General features: G+C 42.9%; 1 protein-coding gene across 3 annotated transcripts in view; it reads left to right on the top strand.

Annotated features, from left to right (window-relative positions):
* The window catches only part of PRC1 (protein regulator of cytokinesis 1), a 2137226-nt gene that overhangs the window by 963844 nt on the left and 1151816 nt on the right, over positions 1–21566 (top strand). For all 3 annotated transcript variants that reach the window (XM_044078279.1, XM_044078277.1, XM_044078278.1), the window contains exon 8: positions 15283–15419. In XM_044078279.1, coding sequence (XP_043934214.1) covers positions 15283–15419 — 137 coding nt within the window. The remainder of the gene's footprint in view (positions 1–15282; positions 15420–21566) is intronic.

Genomic DNA, 21566 nt, shown 5'->3' with positions numbered 1-21566 from the left:
TCTGATAGAGACTCCTGGGTGCTGGACAGATGGGTTAAGAAGGTATACACTTCTGCAACCTTGGCAATTAGGGCCTTAAACTGCCAGTTACATATGTTGAAGTATCAACAGCATATTAATGGCTTGGTTAAACAGAAAATGATGATTCCTGATTGTGCTAAAAATAAGGATTTTCAGGATTTATTGCATTCAGCTGAACAGGTTGGAAAACATGCGTTGTAATGTGGTTTTAACTCTCAGGAGGCATCTTACAGGGCTGCTGTAACTGGGTCTGTACTTAGAAGGCATGCTTGGCTTAAGGAGTAATCCCTACCAGATCATGTTAAAGCAAAATTACTGGATGCTCCCCTAAACCAGGACCGCCTGTTTGGTAAGAAGGCAGAAGTAGTTCTTAAAAAGACGGAAGAAAAAGCTAAATCTATGCAAACTGTTAAAGATTTTTTACAAGTACAACCTTCAAGATTTTGCAGACATTGGCTTTCCAAGAATTGGTCCTTTCCTGCCTCTTCCAGACCTTCTCAGTCCAAATCCAGATCCAACAGAGATCCCAGGCTGCAGTCCCAGGATACACACAGGACTAAGCAGTCGGGGGCCTCCACTTCCAAATCTGGGAGTAATAAGACTCCCTCCTATGGTAAACTGTCTCAATGACTTCCTTTTAAAATTTCCAAGCACTTATCAACTGACTGCCCCTTTGGGGGGAAAGATTGCTCTTCATGCAAAGAACTTGGAACTCATTACTCAGGACAAATGGGTTTTAAATATAGTGTCCCAGGGATACAGATTTCACTTCCATACATTGCCAACACCAAGCGGGTGGCCAGACCTACCCCCAAATCAGTGGGCAGAGGCCCAAAAGCATGTACTTTCTCTCTTAAGCATGTGGTCCATTCAATTGGTACCAGAAGAGGAAAAGGGACAAGGTTTCTATTCAAGACTTTTCCTGGTATTCAGAAAAGACAATTCCTGGCGTCCTATCCTGGACCTGTCTACTCTATACACCTTTTTGGAGATTCCAAAATTCAAGATGCTGACTCTTCACCAGTTGCTTCCTATACTAGGCAAAGATGCCTGGTTTACAACACTAGATTTAAAAGAAGCATACCTGCAGATCCCAATCAGGTAATCTTGCAGAAGATACCTATGTTTCAAAGCAGGCTACACACACTATCAGTTCTCTGCACTGCCCTTTGGCTTATCTACTGCGTCCAGGTTATTCACAAAGTGCCTAGCTCCAGTTATTGCATTTTGTAGGAGAAGAAATATTCAAATATACCCATACCTGGATGATTATCTAACTCAGACAGAAAACCAGGACATACTTTTGAATCATCTGGCCTTTGTACAAAGGGTTCTAACTTGTCTGGGGTACACCATAAACTAAATGAAATCACACCTGATACCCTGTCAACAAATTATGTTCCTGGGAGCAAGCTTGAATACAACTTCCTAGATGGCTTTCCTCACGCCAGAGAAACAAATTAATTTGACAACCTACTTCAAACAAGTGGCAACAAAAACATGCTTATCCGCAATACAAATACTGCAAGCCTTCTGGCTCATGGCCTCCTGCATTCTTCTAATTCCATATGCTAGACTGCATATGAGGAAACTACAGTGGTATTTAAAAAGCCTACGGTGTCAACATTCTCAGGATCTAGAAGCAATGATTCCTATCATACCTTGCCTACGCCTAGAGTTCCTTTGGTGGGCAGAGGCCTGCCACCAAAATAAGCGACTACCTTTCTCACCACCCCCTGCTGCCCCTAACAACAGATGCATTATACTATGCATGGGGGGGGGCTAATCTGGTAGGGAAGTGCATTCAGGACAAATGGAATCCAAGTCAAATGCACCTGCATATCAATCAAAAACAAATGTTAGCTGTATAGAATGCTTTGACAGCCTTCAAGGACTACATTCTTCCAGGACAACTAATGGTAAAGACTGACAACACCACTGTTATGTGGTACATAAACATGCGGGGGGGGGGGTACACATTCTTACCCCCCTCTGCAGACTAGCCATGGCATTGTGGAACACAGCCTTGAGCTGCCAAGTGAATCTGCAAGCTCAATTCCTGCCAGGAAAATTAAATACACTGGCAGACAGACTAAGCAGAAACCTCATGGACCCACACGAATGGAAACTGGAACTAAGGATTTTCAACATGTTGACAAGCAAATGGGTGAGCCCCGATATAGACCTGTTTGCCTCTCCCCAGAACTACCAGTTGGACAAATTTTGCACAAGGACTTCCCACAAACAAGCCTCGACAGTGGATGCTCTGTCCTTCAGCTGGAAAAAAACTATCAGTCTGTGCCTTCCCCCCTCTGCCTCTGCTCTCCAAAGTACTACTAAAAATCAAACAGGACAAACCAAGGATGATTTTAATTGCTCCAGACTGGCCACTCCAACAGTGGTAACCCCCTCCTGCGCAGTGTGTTACTGTTATCCCCATGGCACCTGCCTCAGACACCTTCCCTGTTGTCTCAGCAGGAGAACCAGATTCTGCACCCTCAGCTTCTAACACTGGACCTAGCAGCCTGGCTAATTACCTAATCTCTCCTTTACAATCCCTCAGTAAACCTGTGATGGATATTTTAAAGGCAAGGAGGCCTTGTACTGGAAAATCTTATGCTTAAAAATGGAAAAGATTCTGTGCCTGGAACCAATCTCAGGGGATGAGCACAGCAGCGCCCAATTTACCTCAGATTTTACAATACCTAACCGAGATGCTTCACAAGGGACTGTCTTTTTCCACCTTCAAAATTCACACCTCAGCTATTTCAGCTCATTATAACACAGAGCCTCCCCTCTTCTCTCACCCGCTGCTCAAGCAGTTCCTCACAGAGGCCAAACATTTGAGACCACCCAGGAGAGCTCCAACCCCAGCCCTGGGACCATAACTTTGTTTTGGAAAGGCTCACTCTACCTCCTTTCGAGCCAGCTGCTACTGCAGACTTAAAATTTCTTTCTTGGAAAACAGCTTTTCTTTTAGTAATCACCAGCAAGAAGGGTATCTGAATTACAGGCCCTTATGGCAGTGGAGCCTTTCATCAACTTTCATGCAGACAAGGCGTCTCTCAGAACCAACCCATGCTTCATGCCCAAGGTGGTATCCAGTGTGGCTTTAATCAGTCCATTCATTTGCCAACCTTCTTTCTCAATCCACAGAACAAAGGGGAACGGATACTGCATTCCTTAGATGTACACAGACAACTTAGTTTCTACTTGGACAGGACTAAACCTCAAAGGAAAACAACTGCTGGTGGCATTTGCTGCAGGGGCAGATTAGAAGGCTATTTCAAAGCAAACCATTTCTAAATGGATAGGCCATTGCATTAATTTCTGCTATAAGCACCATGGAAAACCTATCCACAGGGGATGAGACTTCACTCCACCAGGGCTGCATCTACCTGTACAGCCTTTCTCAGAGGCATCGCTACCAGGGACATCCTAGAAGCTGCTACCTGGAGTTCTGTACATACATTCACCTAGCATTATCATTTGCCAATTTTCTCTAAATCCAGAGCTGGCTTTGCCACTGCAGCCTTGCAGGGCCTTATAGCTGGTCCTAATGCTATCTAAATTCCTCCTCCCAACCATAGCTTTGGGTATCTATTCAAATGTAATGACTGCAACAGTGAAACACGAAGAATATAGTACAGTTGTGTACACTTGCCATAAATGTAGATGTTCAAGTGTATTCACTGTTGCAGTCCTAGTTACTCTCCCTCCAGCCTCCTAACTTCTTTTGGCTATACTTCTACTTTCTTTTACTATCCTTAAAAGCTTTTTGGTGTATTTGCTTTTTTGTTGGAGGTATATCCTTGTATTTTTATATTTAATTGCTTCCCATTGGCTGCACCTGACATCTGGGGCAAGAAAAACTGACGTAATAGTGTCGGCTGCATGTTTTATACCCCTGATGACCTGACGTCATGGAAGAAGGGACAGCAACCGACGCAGGACCCAAGACTTTGTTAATCAGGCCAACTGAGGCTACCTGCAAGCAGATAACCCAAATATAATGACTGCAACAGTGAATACACTCGAACATCTACATTTATGGTAAGTGTACATAACTTACTTTCTTCGCTTCAGGGCTGGGGAGCAACACTATCAACTCTCCTCATTGCCCTTTGGCTTATCTACTGCTCGCACAGTTTTTACGAAGTGCCTGGCTCCAGCCATTGATTTTTGCAGGCAGCGAAACATTCACATTTATCGTTACCTGGACGACTGTCTCATTCAAGCAAACTCCCCAGAACAACTACAAAAGGATTTGGATTTCATGAAGAACATTCTCACCTCTGGGGGTTATACTCTGAACGAATAGAAGTCAAAGCTGGTTCCTTCAAGGGAGATTGTTTTCCTGGGAGCGAATCTGAATACAGTCACCCAGATGGTATTCCTCCCTCAACATAAGTAAGAAGATCTTTCTGCTTACTTCATGGACTTGGCAAGCTCTCTGCAAGGCAGTTCCTGCAAGCACTGGGGTTCATGGCTTCATGTATTTTGATGATCCCGTATGCCATGCTGCATACGAGAAAACTTCAATGATACCTCAAGAATCTTTGGTGTCAACACACACAGGACTTAGACTTGATTCTTCCCCCGATTCCCTCTCTACAAATGGAGTTCTTCTGGTGGGCAACCGACTATTCTCTGAACAAGAGTCTGCCTTTCTGCCCACTGCCTGCCAGGTAGACTCTCACCGCAGATGCCTCAGTTGCATGAGGTGCTCATCTGGTGGGCAGGGGCATACAAGGGACTTGGAGCACCCATCAGATTCATCTGCACATAAACTTAAAAGAATTGATGGCAGTGCAGCAGGCCTTGCTGGCTTTCAAGGCCCTACTCTGCCCTGGGACTCTGCTGATCAGGACAGACAGTACCACAGTCATGTGGTACATAAATAAGCAAGGGGGGACTCGCTCTTACCCCTTGTGCAGACAAAGCATGACACTATGGTCCATAGCAGCATCCATGGGCTTACATCTAATAGCCCAGTGTCTTCCAGGGCGGCTAAACTCCTTAGCGGATCATTTGAGCAGACATGTTCTGGATCCTCACAAGTGGCAACTGAACAGGGACATTTTCCATTACATCACTCATCATTGGGGCACCCCACAAGTGGATCTTTTCTCCTCTCATACCACTCAGCTCCTTCCAACCTTCTGCACCAGGGAGTTTCACAACAATGCTTGGAGGGTGGGTGTGTTGTCCTTCCCATGGACATATCTCTGTTTATGCATTCCCTCCTCTGCCTCTTCTTCCCAGAGTGCTGCTAAAGATAAGGGACGAAAAATCAAAGGCTATTCTGATAGCTCCAGATTGGCTCAGGCAGTATTGGTATCCTCTCCTTTGCAGCCTTTCACATGCTCAGTCTTGGCATCTTCCCCTGGTACCAGATCTGTTGGTTCAGGGATGGAGAAAGTTCCTTCATCCTCCTCTTCACACTCTGCATTTAATTGCCTGACATACTTTAAATCTTTCCCAACAGGTGGTTGAAGTTCTTCATGAGGCCAGGTGGCCTAGCACAAGAAAATCCTATGCAGATAAATAGAAGAGATTTTTCTGTTGGATGCTAGTTAAAGGAGAAGACTCTTCTCATCCTTCTCTTTCACTCATTCTTGACTACCTAGCAGGATTGCTTAATGATGGACTTTCCTTTTTTTCAATCAAAATTCACGCTTCAGCAATTTCGGCTCATTGTTCTTTTGAGCAACCCATTTTTCTCACCCCTTGATGAAGTGGTTCCTGAGGGAAGCTAGTAATCTTAGACCTCCCAGAAGAGCTCCTACTCTTGCTTTGGGATCTTAATTTTGTCCTGGAAAGACGTACTCTGCCTCCCTTTAAAAACAGCTTTCTCTGCAGATTTGAAGTTTCTATCGTGGAAGACTACTTTCCTTTTAGCTATTACTTCAGCTAGAAGTGTATCTGAGCTGCAAGCCTTAATGGCAGTAGAACCTTTCATTATTTTTCACTCAGATGGGTTTCTCTGAGAACCATTCCCTCCTTTATGCCTAAGCTGGTTTCCATAACCAGTCTATTCACCTGCCTACATTTTTCAACAATCCCTAAAATAAAGGGGAAAGGATTCTGCGTTCTTTTGATGTGCATAGACAGCTGAGATTTTACTTGGGACTAAATCCTTTCAAAAATCTGAACAGTTATTGGTTTGTTTTGCTCCTGAGGCTCAGGGTAAAACTATTTCAAAACAAACCATCTCCAAATGTATTGCTCATTGTATTCATCTTTGTTACCTGCAGCATGGGAAGCTTCCCCCACAGGGTATTAGGACCCATTCTACTAGAGCAGCCTCTACCTCTGCAGCCTTTCTGAGAGGTGTGCCTACTAAGGACACTCTAGAAGCAGCTACTTTGTCTTATGTCCATACTTTCACAAAGCATTAAATCTACCTTTGTTTTCTAAATCCAGGGCTGGTTTTGCCTCTGCAGTTTTCTAGGGCCTCCTTACCGACCCGTAATCTGTGATCCTTCCTCCCCCCTTTGTCTTCTTACTGGGCTTTGGGAATCAACCCATGTGTGAGGACTGCATCAGTGAAACATGAAGAACATAGTACAGTTGTGTACACTTACCATAAATGTAGATGTTCGAGAGTATTCACTGTTGCAGTCCTGGTTTCCCACCCTCCATTCCCCCTTTTTTCCTAAGGCACAGACTATAGATTTTTATTTTTTGTATAACATGTATCCAGGGTGCTACCATTCCTGGGTTAGCCTTCTTTTGGGGGCTTCTGGCAGTTAAGGCAAGAAAAACTGAGGAAATGGCATTGGCTGCCTCCCTTTATACCTGACGTACTGACATCATTTTTACAACCGGCGGCAGCAGATGCCATATACCAAGGACTCTGGTATTCGGGCCGACTGAGGGCTACCAGGAGCCGGATAACCCTTATGTGAGAACTGCAACAGTGAATACACTCGAACATCTACATTTATGGTAAGTGTACACAATTATACTTTAATACCATTGTTAGTATTCCTGCCTTTTTACGACTATCTTAAAAAAATGTTATTTAATGAATACCGTTTCTTCTCAGACAGTGAGCTACAATATAGTTTTTCCTTTTGTATAATATGGCTGATAAAGAGAAAAGCCTGGCTGGGTTTAAAAATTGTGAAAAATATGGACACAAAATTCCTTTCTCCGATGTCCACACACTCTGTGTGTATTGTTCTGGTCCACTCCACCTACAGAAAGACTGTGTGATATGCTATTCTTTCAACCCTAGAGCTCTGCTGGAATGTAAAAATAAATCAATCCTTAACTGGTTGCTTCCCTCCTCTTTTTGCGAGGCATTATCTGGAGCTTCCCATTCTTCAGTAAAATCTAAGAAAAAACCTTCTTCAGATCAGTCTACTCCATCGGATCCTAAACAAAATTAAATCAAGTCTTTTGATCCGATCTCCAAAACCAAAGATGATAGATACTTCTGATTCTGCCACACTATCTGATCTGAAACCTAAAATGACCAAACTTATATCGGATAAGAGGGTTTCAGATCCGGCTGTGCAAACATTGGATTCAACACGTGATATTCCTTGCCTTCCAAGAACTAGATATTCTCCTTCAGTGGACCCAGTCCCTTCTGGGGTCCCTTCGCTTTTTATAGAGATACCGAAGTCCCTGTCACTAGTTTCTATTTGCTCTTCAGGAGCCTTACTGAAGATGATGTGCAAAGGTTAGTGAGAGAGAGTCTGTTGGCACAAAGCATGTCAAGTGCCTTCTTGGCTCCTACCCCTCTGGGTAAGGAGATCCGACCTTGCACTACATCTCTATGCAAGTTCCTCCTCCTTTGACCTTGGAGTTTTCGGAACTGAACCTTGCGGGCCTATCAGCATTGGATGTCTGAATTGCTTTATCCTCTGATCCGAAACTTATTAGTTCCTCTGTTTCTTTGGATCTGCAGGGCTCTCTGAGCCAGGGCTTCCCTCTCTGCTCCGGGGTCTCTCAATCAACTCCGAAGTGTTTGGAGCTGTCTTTGCACCTTGGGTTAGTTTGGCTCCGACTTTGGTCTTGGGGGCATTCCCCTCGAAGCGGAAGCAGACTACAGTCCAAAGGCTTGTCCTTACAGATCTGGGATCATCAACCTCACTGGGGTAGGTGTCTGCCTTTTGAGGTTACAGAGAGAGCCTTGTCAACTTCCTTAACAAAGACTGTTCCCTTCCCCTCGGATCCTGTCTGTGGGCATGTGACCTCTCCGCTTAGTCTTCTCTATCCTGTCCACAGGGACAGCTGGTACTGACACCCCAGGCTTCCCAGCAGGGTGTCCACACTTCTTCTGATACCTCCCCAGAGCATCCCACTGAGGGAGTCCCTAAGAAGAGATCGTGCAAGAGGAAACATTTGGACTTCCCCAAGGAGTCCATCACAAAAGATACAGACTTTAAGGAAGGTGAAGGGCCGCTACGGTCACCTCCTGATGTTGTCCAGTTTGGAGACATTCTTGAAAATTTGAAGCAAAGCAGTGGCTGGAAGCCCAGGAACCTTTCATCTGAGGAGTCTGTATTCCTGGAGGCTTTCCGTAGTGGCCCATCCACCTCCTGGGTGACTCTACTTGCCATTTACCTTATAGATTTGGTGGCTCAGCAGGCATGGAAGACCCCAGACAGTATTGAGCCAATCTCTTAGAGGCCAGCCAAAATTTTGACAGGCCCTGAAGATAGAGAATTTTGGACTAAAGGTGTACCTGTGAATGTCATGGTCATGGCGGTGGTCACTAAAATGGAACTATCCGAAGAGAGTTCCACTGTCTACCTACCAGACAAGGAGTCTCAAATGATGGACAGATTTTGGAAGCATGTCTGTGCTTCAGCGACCTTTCCTTGGAGGTGTCTGAATTATTTGTTACATTCATTAGGTTACAGCGAGATCTAATTAAGGAACTCTGCTACTCTTTCGGGAGCAGTTTTTGATAAGGTACAGGCACCCATCACTTCTCAGTTGGTTACCCTGCGAGCAATTTCCAATTCCTCCTTGACATTAGTCTCACATTCAGCCGAAGGAACTTTAAGGGCACTGGGTTCCAGTATTTCCATGAGGAGGAATGCCTGGATGTGCTTATGTAATTTTGCGGAGCCCCTGAAGTCTTCGGCCGTCAGTGCTCCCTTTGATGGAACATTTTTGTTTGGCCCCAAAGTTAAGGACACTTGTATCCAGGTATGAAAAGGATGCAAAGACAGTCTGCAGTGAATGTATGGTTTTCCACACCTCAAAGATCCTTCTGCAGGAATCAATAAGGTGCTGGGAAAAATGTTGTTCAGAAAGTCATAAGATCCTTTCCAGGACGCACGAGGAGGAGTTTATCCTTAGAGACAGAGGGGGAATTCAAATGGTAAATGCTGCTGTTGCAGCAGAGGTGGCCCACAGAACCAAGGGTCTAGAGTTTCCTTTCTCGATAGACCCTTCCAGTTTTACTGAAGGGGGAGACCTGATTGTCCCCCTCTGGAGGCAATCATGGGTAGTTTGTCCTTGCACCAGTGAGCCTGGCTAGACATAAGATACAGGGGTGCAGAAGATAATTTCCTGAGGCTATATATTTCCCTTTTCCCTTTCATCTTCTGTCTCAAGAAAATTCCCCAATGTTCCACCCAGTCTGAGGAAACGCACAGCATTTCAGATACAAAAGCTCCTAAAGAAAAGTCATCCAAGAGTTACCACCAGACCAGATAGAATCTGGAACTTACTCAAGATTCTTTAGTGCCAAAGAAAACAGGGTCTGGACATCAATCTTGGCACCAAGTTTCAGGTGGCCACGGTTCAGTCCATACTTCCATTTCTGGGAAAGGTTGATTGGATGTGCTCGATAGACCTTCAGGATGCATGCTATCTTACAAAGATGAACATGCAGTCCAGAAGGTACGTGCGTTTCCGGTTGGGAGCCAGTCATTACCAGTTCAGTTTTGCCCTTTGGTCTCACCACAGCCCCCAGGGTGTTTACCAGATGCATGGGCTGTAGTGGCCACTCACTTGAGACTGCAAGGATTCTGGGTGTTTATATATACTTTGCCTGGCTCATTACTGTCCCAACCAGGCATCAAGTAATAAAAGCAAGAGATCAGGTTCTCCAGACTTGTCATCTGGGAGTATCCGTAATTAACAAAACGTTTCATTTGAAACCTACTCAAAATTTGGAGTTTATAGCGGCATTGTTTGATACAGAATCAGTGATAGCATCACTGCCTCTTCTAAGAGTTCAGATCTTAAGAACACAGGTCAGGAAGATATGGAGTACCAAAATTTCTGCCCGTTTGGTTCTTCGGGCTCTAGGTTCAATGTCTGTGGCAATAACTTTAGTACCATTAGCCAGGTTCTACATGAGGATTTTACAATGGATACTAGGCATGCAGTGGTCAGTACTTTATCAGCCCAAGCCAACCCTAATACATATCACTTAGATATGCAAGAGATCTCAGGTGGTGGATTCAATCAAAGTTCTATTAGGCAGACAGTTCATTCTCCCTCAGATCAAGGCCATAGTGACCACGGATGCTTTGTAGTTAGGTGGGGGGGCATTACCTGGGGAAGACCGTCCAAGGAGCTTGGCCTCCCAAAGAGGCCCATTTCCATATCAGTGTTATAGAGATGCGAGCAGTGCTTTTGGTGTTGTAGGCATTTCAAGAAGCTCTCCCCTCTGGTCTGACTGCAGTTCAAATGGACGTGTCAGTAGTTTGGTACATCAACAAACAAGGAGGTGCAAAATCTTGCCCCCTGTGTCAAGAAGCTCTCTGTATGGCAATGAGAAATCTCTTCCAACCGCGTTTTCATAGCAATGCACATTCCGGGGAACTCCAATGTGATAGTGGACAAGAGCCAGGTGCATTGTCCTACCTCACGAATGGTCTTTCAGTAAGAGTATGGCAAGTATTTTTTGCCAGTAGGGCCAGCCTTGCTGCATCTTTTTGGTTCTCCCATAAACAACAAATGCAGCAACTACCATGCCCTAATTCTCCTACTGGTGGAGTCACTGAAGGATGCTGTACTTCACGATTGGTCCCCAGGTCTGCTTTACGCCTTTCCACCAATCCCACTAATTTTCAACTTTCTGCAGAAAGCTGCCATGTTAAAGAGCAAAGTTATCTTCATTGTACCTTTCTGGCCTCGAAAGATTTGGTTCCCCTTTATTTGGCTTCACTTACTCCACTCCCTGTGGACTCTGGATCCATCTCCAGACCTCCTGTCTCACCTGACAGGCATGATTCATCCAGACATATTGAACCTCAGGCTGACTGTCTGGCTTCTCCAGTTCCATTAATAGCCAGGTAACCTATTCTCTCCTCTCCAGTCCATGAAATACTTTTATCTTTGCATAAAGTGTCTACACGTAAACTTTACTCCAGTGAATGGAAAAGATTTACTTACTGGGCCTATCAAAATCATGTGCATCCTTTGTCAACCCCTTTGCATAGTATCGTGGAATTTTTAGCCTTAATTTTTAAAGAAAAAGCTAGTTGCAGCATGGTTAGGTTCAACTAGCAGCAAGATCGAATGTTTCACATAGGACTTGATGGCGTTTCCTTTGCCTCCTGTAAACTATGCAAGACTTTTTTTACAGGGTATTTTCCTACTAAGGTCCCCCCTCCTTCAGAGACTCTACTCCCCCATGGGACCTCAACGTAGTACTGCAACCACTTACTCAATCCCCTTTGAACCTGCAGCCTAATGTGACCACAAATACCTTTCTTGGAAAACAGTTTTTCTTGTAGCTATTACCTCTTACAGAATAATTTCAGAGATACAGAATAATTTCAGAGATACAGTAATTGTCACCTTACTTGATATTTCACAGACAGTCGCCTTACAAACTAATCCTTCTTTTCTTCCTAAAGTGGTATCAGAGGCTAATATAGACCAATCGATTAATTTGTCCGTATTCTTCCCCAAATTTTCTAACAAAGGTGAATACACATGCCATTCTGTGTAGGTAAAAACATTATTTGCCTGTGCATATCTATTAAGTGTAAAATTTTAGGAAGTCTGAACAGTTATTTATTTTTTTCAGGCATGAAACTTGGAAAACCTGTTGCCAGTATTAGTCTGGCCAAATGGCTTACAGATTGCATTTCTTATATATACACCAACTTGAACATTTAAACCTTGTTGAAACCTTTAAGAGCTCACTCCACTAGAGCCATGACTGCTTCATCAGTCTTTCAATCTAGAGTCACCATGGACAATATTTGTGCAGTAGCAACTTGGTCTATTCCAAATACATTTGTTGCTCATTACAAGTTGAATATGGTCTCCAGGGACAGGGCATCATTTGGCTCAATGGTGCTCAGGAATATCCTTCCTTGAGTCCACTCAGGAAATTCAGTAGCTGGGGACTCTGTCCGATAAGTTGAGGATAGAATGAAAATTGACATCCTCGGATAAAGAAGTTATGTACTCACCATAACGTTCCATCTGTGTTGTCCATTTTCATTCTTCCTCAACTCCCCTCCCACCAACCCCCTGCCTTACAAACTTCTGGAAATGCGAGAGTTTTTGTGAGTATGCCACTTCCTTGATATACAACTCCAGATATAGTGTCCTGTCTTGCTGTGACTAAATTGTGACTTTCTGCTTTCTTAGCAAACTAGATCTGAGGTAATTGGAGTTGGTGCATTTTGAGTAAGGGAGTAGCTCAAAGAGTTTCTGGCTGCCATGAGCTTTTGCAACAGCCAAGTTGGATCCAAAAGATCTGATCTGAACACACAAGTTGAGGAAGAATGAAAATGGACAACACAAATGGAACATTATGATGAGTACATAACGTTTTTCCATGCCTTTATATATGTGCCTAGTCAGATTTTTGGGTCTCTAGTTCCCCAGGTCTGTGGAAAGTCCTTCCTTGTGTAGGGGGCTAACCATTGCAGTTTGCCATTCATTAGGCAAGAAGCCTGTCGGGAGGCAGTGGTTTAAAGATTCTAGTGGGCCTGACGGGTCATGTTTCATGCTATTCAGAAAGCATTCTTGGATATTGTCAGGGCCCAGTGAAGCAGGGTTCTTGGCTTTAGCTCACTGAGGACATACTACCTATTTGATAGCTTGTGGAGGGTATTGTCTAGAGGTTACTTGGGGGGGGGGGGTGATAGATGGGTAAAGGTAAAGCTAAATTTATCCTGCAGCAAACTTTCTGTGTCAGCTGGCTCCATTTAGGTGGTTGCATTAATTCACCACAGTGTTGGGTGTTGCTTTTAAAGTTGTATAAATAACTGAAAGCCTTGTGGTTGCCCTTAGGTGCGGAGGATAATTTTATCTCAAATGTGGCTTTGGTGGACTTGATTAGTCCCCTGGGTTGGTTGTTTAGATTGATGAGGATGTTTCTGTCTTGCTGGACAATACCCTTGCATTTTTATGAACATGATTGTTTTACTTATGTTATGCAAACTGTTTATTCTGGAATCCTAACAGGGTGGTTTGTTTTTAGAAGATTGTCCCATGTTTATTTTGGATAGGTTCTCAGTGGGGGGACTTGGAATTTTTCTAGATGGCACTTAACAGAAGATGGTTATTCTTGGAATAATTTATAAAAAAATGTTCTAAGGTTAGCTGGGGTCCTGGGCTTAATATTTATCTCAAAACAGACAACTTTATGGTCATGCCTGACCAATGAGAACGTTATGGGGAGGGTGCATTATTCCACCATGTTTGTGAGGACTAGATCAAGGATATTTGCTCCTCTGGTGGGCGTGCAGACTAGCTGTTCAACGGCATTTGTGTTAAATTTCAGGAATCTCTGGGCCTGCATGTTTGAGGTCGCGCATGATTCCCAGTTAATGTTGTGGTAGTTAGTCTCCCATGAATATTGTGTTGGATTGTTTTGGAGAGTGCCCCCTATTACCTTCAAGTAAGTGGTATGAGCTTCCTCAGTCATGGGTGGGGACCTATAGCTTGCAAGGATGTGGTATGAGACTTTACTTATGGTAAGTTGGAAGTGGAGAAGCTCAAGTGTGTCATAGTGTTTGATCATCCTTGAGGTCTGTTTGTATTTCATGTAAATTGAGGCTCCTCCATCTTTTACCTGTTAAGTAGCTGGTTCTAAAAGTGTGGAAATCATTAAAACCTCCCACTGATGGGGGTGCCCGCTGCTGGTTTAAGCCAAGTCTTGGAAACTGCACAGATATCTATATCCTCCATGATGAGGAGAGCTTGCAGGGTGTGAAGTTTTAGACTCCTGGCATTGAGCAGTAGCACCTTTAGATTATTTTGAGCTGGTTTAGCTATGTCAGTAGGTTTTGGGTTGGCACTATTTTAAAAAGGGCACTATGAGAAATGACAAGATCGTAGTCAAGATCGGGATGGTGCTGCCTAAAAACAGCATTATGGGGGTGGGCAAGATTTTAGCCAATATTTGAAAACCTATGGGGACAGGTTCAGATCATCCCTGACAAACCGCCGTGGTCTGTCTACCATATTTTCCCATGTAGACAAGTATTGTACCTCTGTGGAGTGACACCAAAAACTAAGCTAATAAAGTTCATTATCTTCTGTTGGTACTGAGGCATCATCTTTGGAGAAGGTAGAATTTGCTCAAATGTTAGGCTCATAAAATCCTGGAATGCATAGTCCAAGAGCTCTATTATGTCTCTTCATATTGTCTTCGGAGGTAGTCCTTGTTTAGTCCTTAGATACATAACATTGTGTTTACAGCAGAAATTTATCTGCTTTAGCTTTTTCTGTTCACTTACTTCTGGGTTCTATATTATAAGCTCGAAAGTGTAAAAGAGCGACCTCTCTTTTATCGAACTGCAAACATCGAAACCACTAAGTCGCGAAAACATGAAACAGTGACACCCCCCCCCCCGGGGAAAAAAATCACTGCTTCGCAAAAAAAAAAACCATAAACGAACAAACACAAAATAAAGTGTTTAAAGCTGTTAAAGTGCTGCGACATGGAAAGTTAAGTTCTTGTGAACTGAACTGAATGTGGATAAAGTAATTTCTATAGTATACTAGACATTTGCAACTGTAATTAAGAGCTTGATTGCTCCTGTATTAATGCTCTGGTGAATGCTCTAAAGAATGTGACAAACAGTATGGATATTAAATGAAATTGCTTTCTGTTGCATTAGCCTAGAATGTTTGGCTATGAGTGAAACTTCCAATGACCTTCCATTCATCTATGTAGATGATGTCAGTAGACTACAAACCGTGGAGTTTGTTTAATTATCCTGCAGGAACTTGCTTTGAGTAATTTTTGAACTTTGATTAATAATATTTCTTCTGAGCTGGCATGGATAATTTTTTTTATTTCTATTCCCTCAGACAACTGCACAGAAGAAATTCTGCAACTGCATGAAAATGAAGTTTATAAAATGAAACAATACTATGAAAGACACAGAGAACTATTTGAAGGAATACAAAAGTGGGAGGAAAACTGGAAACTTTTCATGGAGTTGGAGGTAAAAATTACATTTTTCATGTCACCATCCAGAAATGGTGATTTAACATCAAATATCCTTCTTGACTGTTCCTTAATTGAGCAGGTTTTCCCCACTAATAATTTTTTCACCTGTCATGTTCAAGGAGTTCCTAGTCCCTGTGGTATTACACATCATGGCACAGCATGCCAGCTATACAAGTGCATCTGTCAAGACCCCTACTTTTTGTTGGTTATACAGTTAGGATCTCAGTTCTTTCTGTCATCTGTGCAGTCCCAACCTTTCCAGTTCTGACAATAATTTATCCAATATAACCTTCTCCACTATTTTTCCACATACAAGTCAGGATTTTTGCCATGTCGAAAATTAACAGTTCTCTGACAGAAGCATTGCATTCATCTCTGCTTGGTAATGTTCGTAGCATTAGTAATAGTTTTTTATTGGATAATTTGCTACATTCCCACAAGGTGGACCTTTGTGAAACGTGGTTAAAGGACAATGACAGGAAAGCAGTTCTGTCAGGGTATAAATGTTTTTACTGTAAGGGACATTCTAGCAAAAAAATCAGGTGAAGGTGTTATAATAGGGATTATAGAATGTTACAAGACCTGTGATTAATACATGTTTAGTGATAATGCTAATGCCTTACATTGTGCAACTGTGACTTTAAAGACAACCCTGGAACATATAACAATTGTCAGTGTATAGACCTTCTTATTTCGGCTGCTCCCATTAGGGGTCGCCACAGCAGATCAACTGTTTCCATTTCTTCTTGTCCTCTGCATCTTGCTCTGTCACACCAACCACCTGCATGTCCTCTCTCACCACATCCATAAACCTTATCTTAGGCCTTCCTCTTTTCCTGTTACCTGGCAGCTTCATCCTTAGCATCTTTTTCCCAATATACTCTGCATTCCTCCTCAGCACATGTCCAAACCAACGTAATCTTGCCTCTCCGGCTTTGTCTCCAAACCTTCCAACCTGGGCTGACCCTCTAATATACTTATTCCTAATCCTGTCCATCCTCGTCACACCCAGTGCAAATCTTAACATCTTTAACTCTGCCACATCAAGCTCTGACTCCTGCCATTTTGTCAATGCCACTGTCTCCAACCCATATAACATAGCTAGTCTCACTACCCTCTTGTAGACCTTCCCTTTCACTCTTACTGGTACTAGTCTGTCACAAATCACTCCTGACAGTCTTCTCCACCCACTCCATCCTGCCTGTACTCTCTTCTTCACCTCTCTTCCACACTCACCATTACTCTGAACTGTTGATCCCAAGTACTTAAACTTGTCCACCTTCACCACCTCTAATCCCTGCATCCACACCATTCCTCTATCCTCCCTCTCATTCACACACCTATATTCTGTCTTAGTCCTGCTGACCTTCATTCCTCTTCTCTCTAGAGCATATATCCACCTCTCCAGGGTTGTCTCCTCCTGTTCCCTACTCTCACTACAGATCACAATGTCATCTGCAAACATGTCAGTGTATAGACCACCAAAGTTAAATGCTGATGATTTAGAAAAATTCATGCATTTCTTGCATGAAACACAGGAGTGAAGAATTACTGTTATTTCATGTCAAGTTTTACCACTGTTGATATGCAATGATCATGGGGTTGTAAAGGTTAATTTGTTGCCAATTCTTCCTAACTGAACTCAAAACCAGTGCGCAAAAGATTAATAACAGATTATATGGAAGCAAAACAGTCGCTATGTAAAACTAATTGGAGTGATGCATACAATGGTAAAAATGCAAGAGTGTGAAAAGTTTTGAGAGAGGAAATTGTTTTAATGCAAAAACATTTTTAAATCAAAATCTAAGCACACAACTTCAGGTGGATATATTCCTATAAGAACAAGGTACTTTATTACAGTGAGAAACAAAAAATACAAGAAATGGAACAGAGGTTGAACAACGACTTTGAAAACTGAAATAAAGTGGGCAGACAAACATTGTGTGAGGCAAGATCCAGAAAAATTTGAAGAAAATTTATAAAAAGATATTGCGTATAATAAAAAAGTACTTTAGAGATATATAAAATGTATTTTTTTTATTGACTACGTTTTTTAATATGGCAGGGGAATATGGAAAGTTTGGAGGAATTCATTAATGACTTGTCTGACAACATTCCCTTTCTTACTTGTAAACTTTCAGCCTTTGGGAATCAAGTACATTTCCTGGATCCAGTAATTACTTTACAAAAGGACGTTTTGTGTTGGCAGTCAAACATTTTTCGGAAAGACACTTTCTGTAACAATTACTTAGACTTCGAGTATGCATCCCTTTTTCATGAAGCATATTGTGCGTGGACAATTTATTCGGATTTCTAGAATCATTAGCAATGATACTGACTTTAAAAGGGAATGTGTTTATCTATCTAAGCTTTTTGCAGAAAGGAAGTACCCCAAACATTTGATACATTCATTTGCTCAAGAAATTGCTGCAGCCCGTTGTATTAAGTTCCAACCAGTTCTGGCACAAGGTTTCACCAACCAGACCTATGACATTCAGGAGGATTGCTCTGCTTCCAATCCACGGATGTGTTACTCTCACAAGATTGCTTTGATTTTGATGGTAGAACCAGTCTCACAACCGTACCGAACCAAGCCCTCTCTAGGTCCAATCACACAACAGAACCGAACCAGGCCTTCTGCAGGTGCAACCACACAACAGAACCGAACTAGACCCTGTCCAGGTCCAACCACATCCGAAGCGTGAACACTTCCCTCCAGAACTGCACAACATCTGCGTATGTTGACAGAAATGCCATCTTTCCACTCCCTATTAGCCAAAACATGGCAGCTATCAGACATATTTCTAGTAACTGAGGATGTTATCTTGAGCAACCAGGATCTCTTTCTTTTGTTGGGGGCCACACCAACATTTATACACTAAAGAACTCAAACTCTCAAAGCCACGTTTGAACATTTAGATGCACCCTACCTGGTTGAAATTAATATTAACGGAACTGTCCCAGGCATGTATAACTGTGGTAATTGTGCAGTGTGTGGTTTGATTTACACTTTCTACTTCCAACACTGAAAAAAAAAAAAAAAAAACGAGAACATTATTGAGCCACATTAATGAACATTGCTCGGCAATCCGTAAGAGAGATTTCAAAAATGCTTTGGCAAAACATGTTTATGCCTACAATGTGGTCTCTACTTTTAAATTTTTTTGTTACAACAAATTAATTTATTTTTTGGTGACTGTGACACTAAATTAAATGTCCAGGAATTGAAATGGCCATTGCAGTTGGGTGCAGATGCATACGCAGGATTTAATGAAAGTTTAAATATTAAAAGTGCCCTTCTATGGGCCAGATAACTTTACTGTTTTTAACACCTTTGCAACCATGACTACGGAGTTTGCTTTAACAACTGCTTGCTGTTTGTGTGGGACTTAAAAGGTTTTCAGCAAAATACTGTGCTTACTGTAACTATGTTTAAATGATAGTCACTACTCCACCCTATGGGTTGTTTTACAGGTTTTATTGCTTTACTCACTTCATAGGTTCATAGGTGTGTACTAGGCTAATGGCTCTGGAGCCTTTACAAGCCTAGCCCATAGGATTACCCTGGCATTATGACACCTAACCTGTGTTCCCAGTACCTCTGTCGAGTAGAGCCACTAGAGTGATCCCGGGAGTGAATTTTCTATTTCCCATCCACTCATCAAGATTTCTGTTGGAGGGCCAATGAGGTGCTCTGTTTGACATGCATGGGAAGTCTATTCCATAGGATGGGCAGTCTCTGGGTTATGAACCTGTCCCTCCAGTGCATTCTGTTGATTGTGGTAATGAAGTTGAGGTCTCTGGAGCATGTGGTGCGGAGGAATTGGGATTTCTTTAGATGTAGCATTTCTAACAGAGCTGGGTCAGACATGGCTTTGTAAGTCAAGCAGAGACTGCCTCTAATTAGACGATATGAGACTGAGAATAGTTGGAGTTTTTTTTAAGTCGGTTCATATAAGACAAGTGTTTAAAGCCTTGGATCCTCTTTGTGAGGTAATTTTGTGGCCTCTCCAGTTGTTGCAGGTGTCTAGTGAGGTACTTGCCAAATGGGGCATTGTACTCTGACTGGCCTAATGAAGGAAGAGTAGAGGGAGATGATGATCTCTTCCTTCCTGGAAGCAAAACCCTCAGTAATGAAATGTGCCGCATAGGAGTTTCTGACCACAGTGGCAATGTGGTGGTTGGTTTACATGGTTTATTGCTGTTCTCACTGCAATATAAGAGAAGGTCATCTTTCAACTTATTTCTGAAGGAGTTTTTACTACTTTAATAAAGGAGCGAAATTGCTAATCACTGGTTTAGCTATATTTTTCAAGTGTCTTGGTGAAGAAGTATGTGTGTGTGTGTGTGTGTGTGTGTGTGTGAGAGAGATATAGATATAGAGAGAGAGAGAGCTAGAGAGAGAGTATATGTAATCTATATATAATATCTGTATATAATATCTCTCTCTCTCTCTCTCTCTATATATATATATATATATATATATATATATATATATATATATATATATATATATAAAATATAAAACAAAAACACTGAGCAGGAGCCAAAAAAGAAGAATCAAGTAAACTATATCTTAATAAGCGTCATCCTTTAAAAGAAGACACGCTGAACAGATAACTAGCGCTTTTGTTCTTTATTAAATAAGAACTTCAGAAATATTAACAAACTCAAACAATAACTTATCATATACAGTAAGATATTAGTCATAAAAACTAGCATCCAATCATGTGGCGTTTACTGAAACAGAAGATCTGAAGTAGTTTACTTCATTTGATCTTCAACCTGTGGGTACCGGATCCGAGCCGGCAACTTCACAAGCATCTGTTCTGAGCTCCATGCTCCTCCCCTAACCATAATACACCACCACCTTCCATCCCTCAGATCTCGTTTGCTGCGGCGGGAGGTTTTTCTGCTTCTGGCTAGGGGCCCAATCATCAGTTTTGAGCCTTACCCTTTGGTCCCACCACAGCCCCCATGGTGTTCACCAAAGTGATGGCAGTGGTAGTGTCTCACCTGAGGCTTCAAGAAATTCAGATCTATGCCCTTCCCTGGACAATTGGCTCCTTACTGCTCCCACCAAGCATCTACTTTGCCAGACCAGAGATTATTTCCTATGCCTTGCACACCATCTAGGAATTACAGTCAGCACAGACAAATCTCTGTTGAACTTTGCCCAAGTTGTAGAATACATAGAAGCACGGATTGACACGTTACAGACAAAAGTCTTCCTGACCTCGGAGAGAATTCGAGGCTTAAGGATGCATGTTGCTTTCATTTATCAATCTCATCAACCTTCAACAGAGTCTGTTTTAAGGGCCTTAGGCTCCTATGGCAGCAACGATCACACTCCTACCATGTGCTTGCTTACACATGCGAGTACGTCAGTGGACTCTAGTGGTGCAGTGGTCTATGTTGCATCTTCCTTTGTCATACCCGATGCACATAAGCAAAGCCTACAGGTCGTCCCTTCTCTGGTGGATGCATTCTTCAGAAATCTTGGAAAGACATCCTTTTGTCACAGCCACGTCCCAAGCCACAGTGACCACAGATGCCTCCCATTTAGGGTGGGGGGGGCATTGCTCGGGAAGGACAGTTCAAGGCATGTGGTCCCAGGTCGAGACCAGTTTGCATATAAATGCTCTGGAGATGAGGCCGGTTTGTTTAGCATTGCAGATCCTTCATGCCTTTCTACCTCCGGGAAACATTGCGATTCAGTAAGACATGTCGGTGGTCTGGTATATCAACAAACAGGGAGGGACCAGATCTTTACCCCCTTTGTCGCGAGGCCATGAGAGTTTGGGAATGGGCGATCTCCACCGGTCGTTTTCTGGTAGCAACGCACATTCCGGGATTGTCCAACATTCTGGCGGACAAACTAAGCCGGACTATTCTGATGACTTACGAGTGGTCTCAGAATACTTAAGTAGCGGAGCAGATCTTTCTAGAGTGGGGTCGGCCTTGCTGCGATCTCTTCGCATCTCCTTCCAACACTAAGTGCAGCGAGTTCTTTGCTGTGAACCCCCCACTGCGGCAATCCCCTAGCAATGCTCTAGTCCATGCTTGGCCTCCTGCTCTTCTTTGTTTACCCTCCTGTACCCCTTATTCCAAAGTTCCTCCAGAAGGCTTGTCAGCTGAGGAG

Source organism: Protopterus annectens, chromosome 7.part0 (assembly GCF_019279795.1).
Source record: "Protopterus annectens isolate FY-2018-M chromosome 7.part0, PAN1.0, whole genome shotgun sequence".
Taxonomy (NCBI): Eukaryota; Metazoa; Chordata; order Ceratodontiformes; family Protopteridae; genus Protopterus; species Protopterus annectens.
This window is presented reverse-complemented; position numbering and strand designations above follow the sequence as displayed.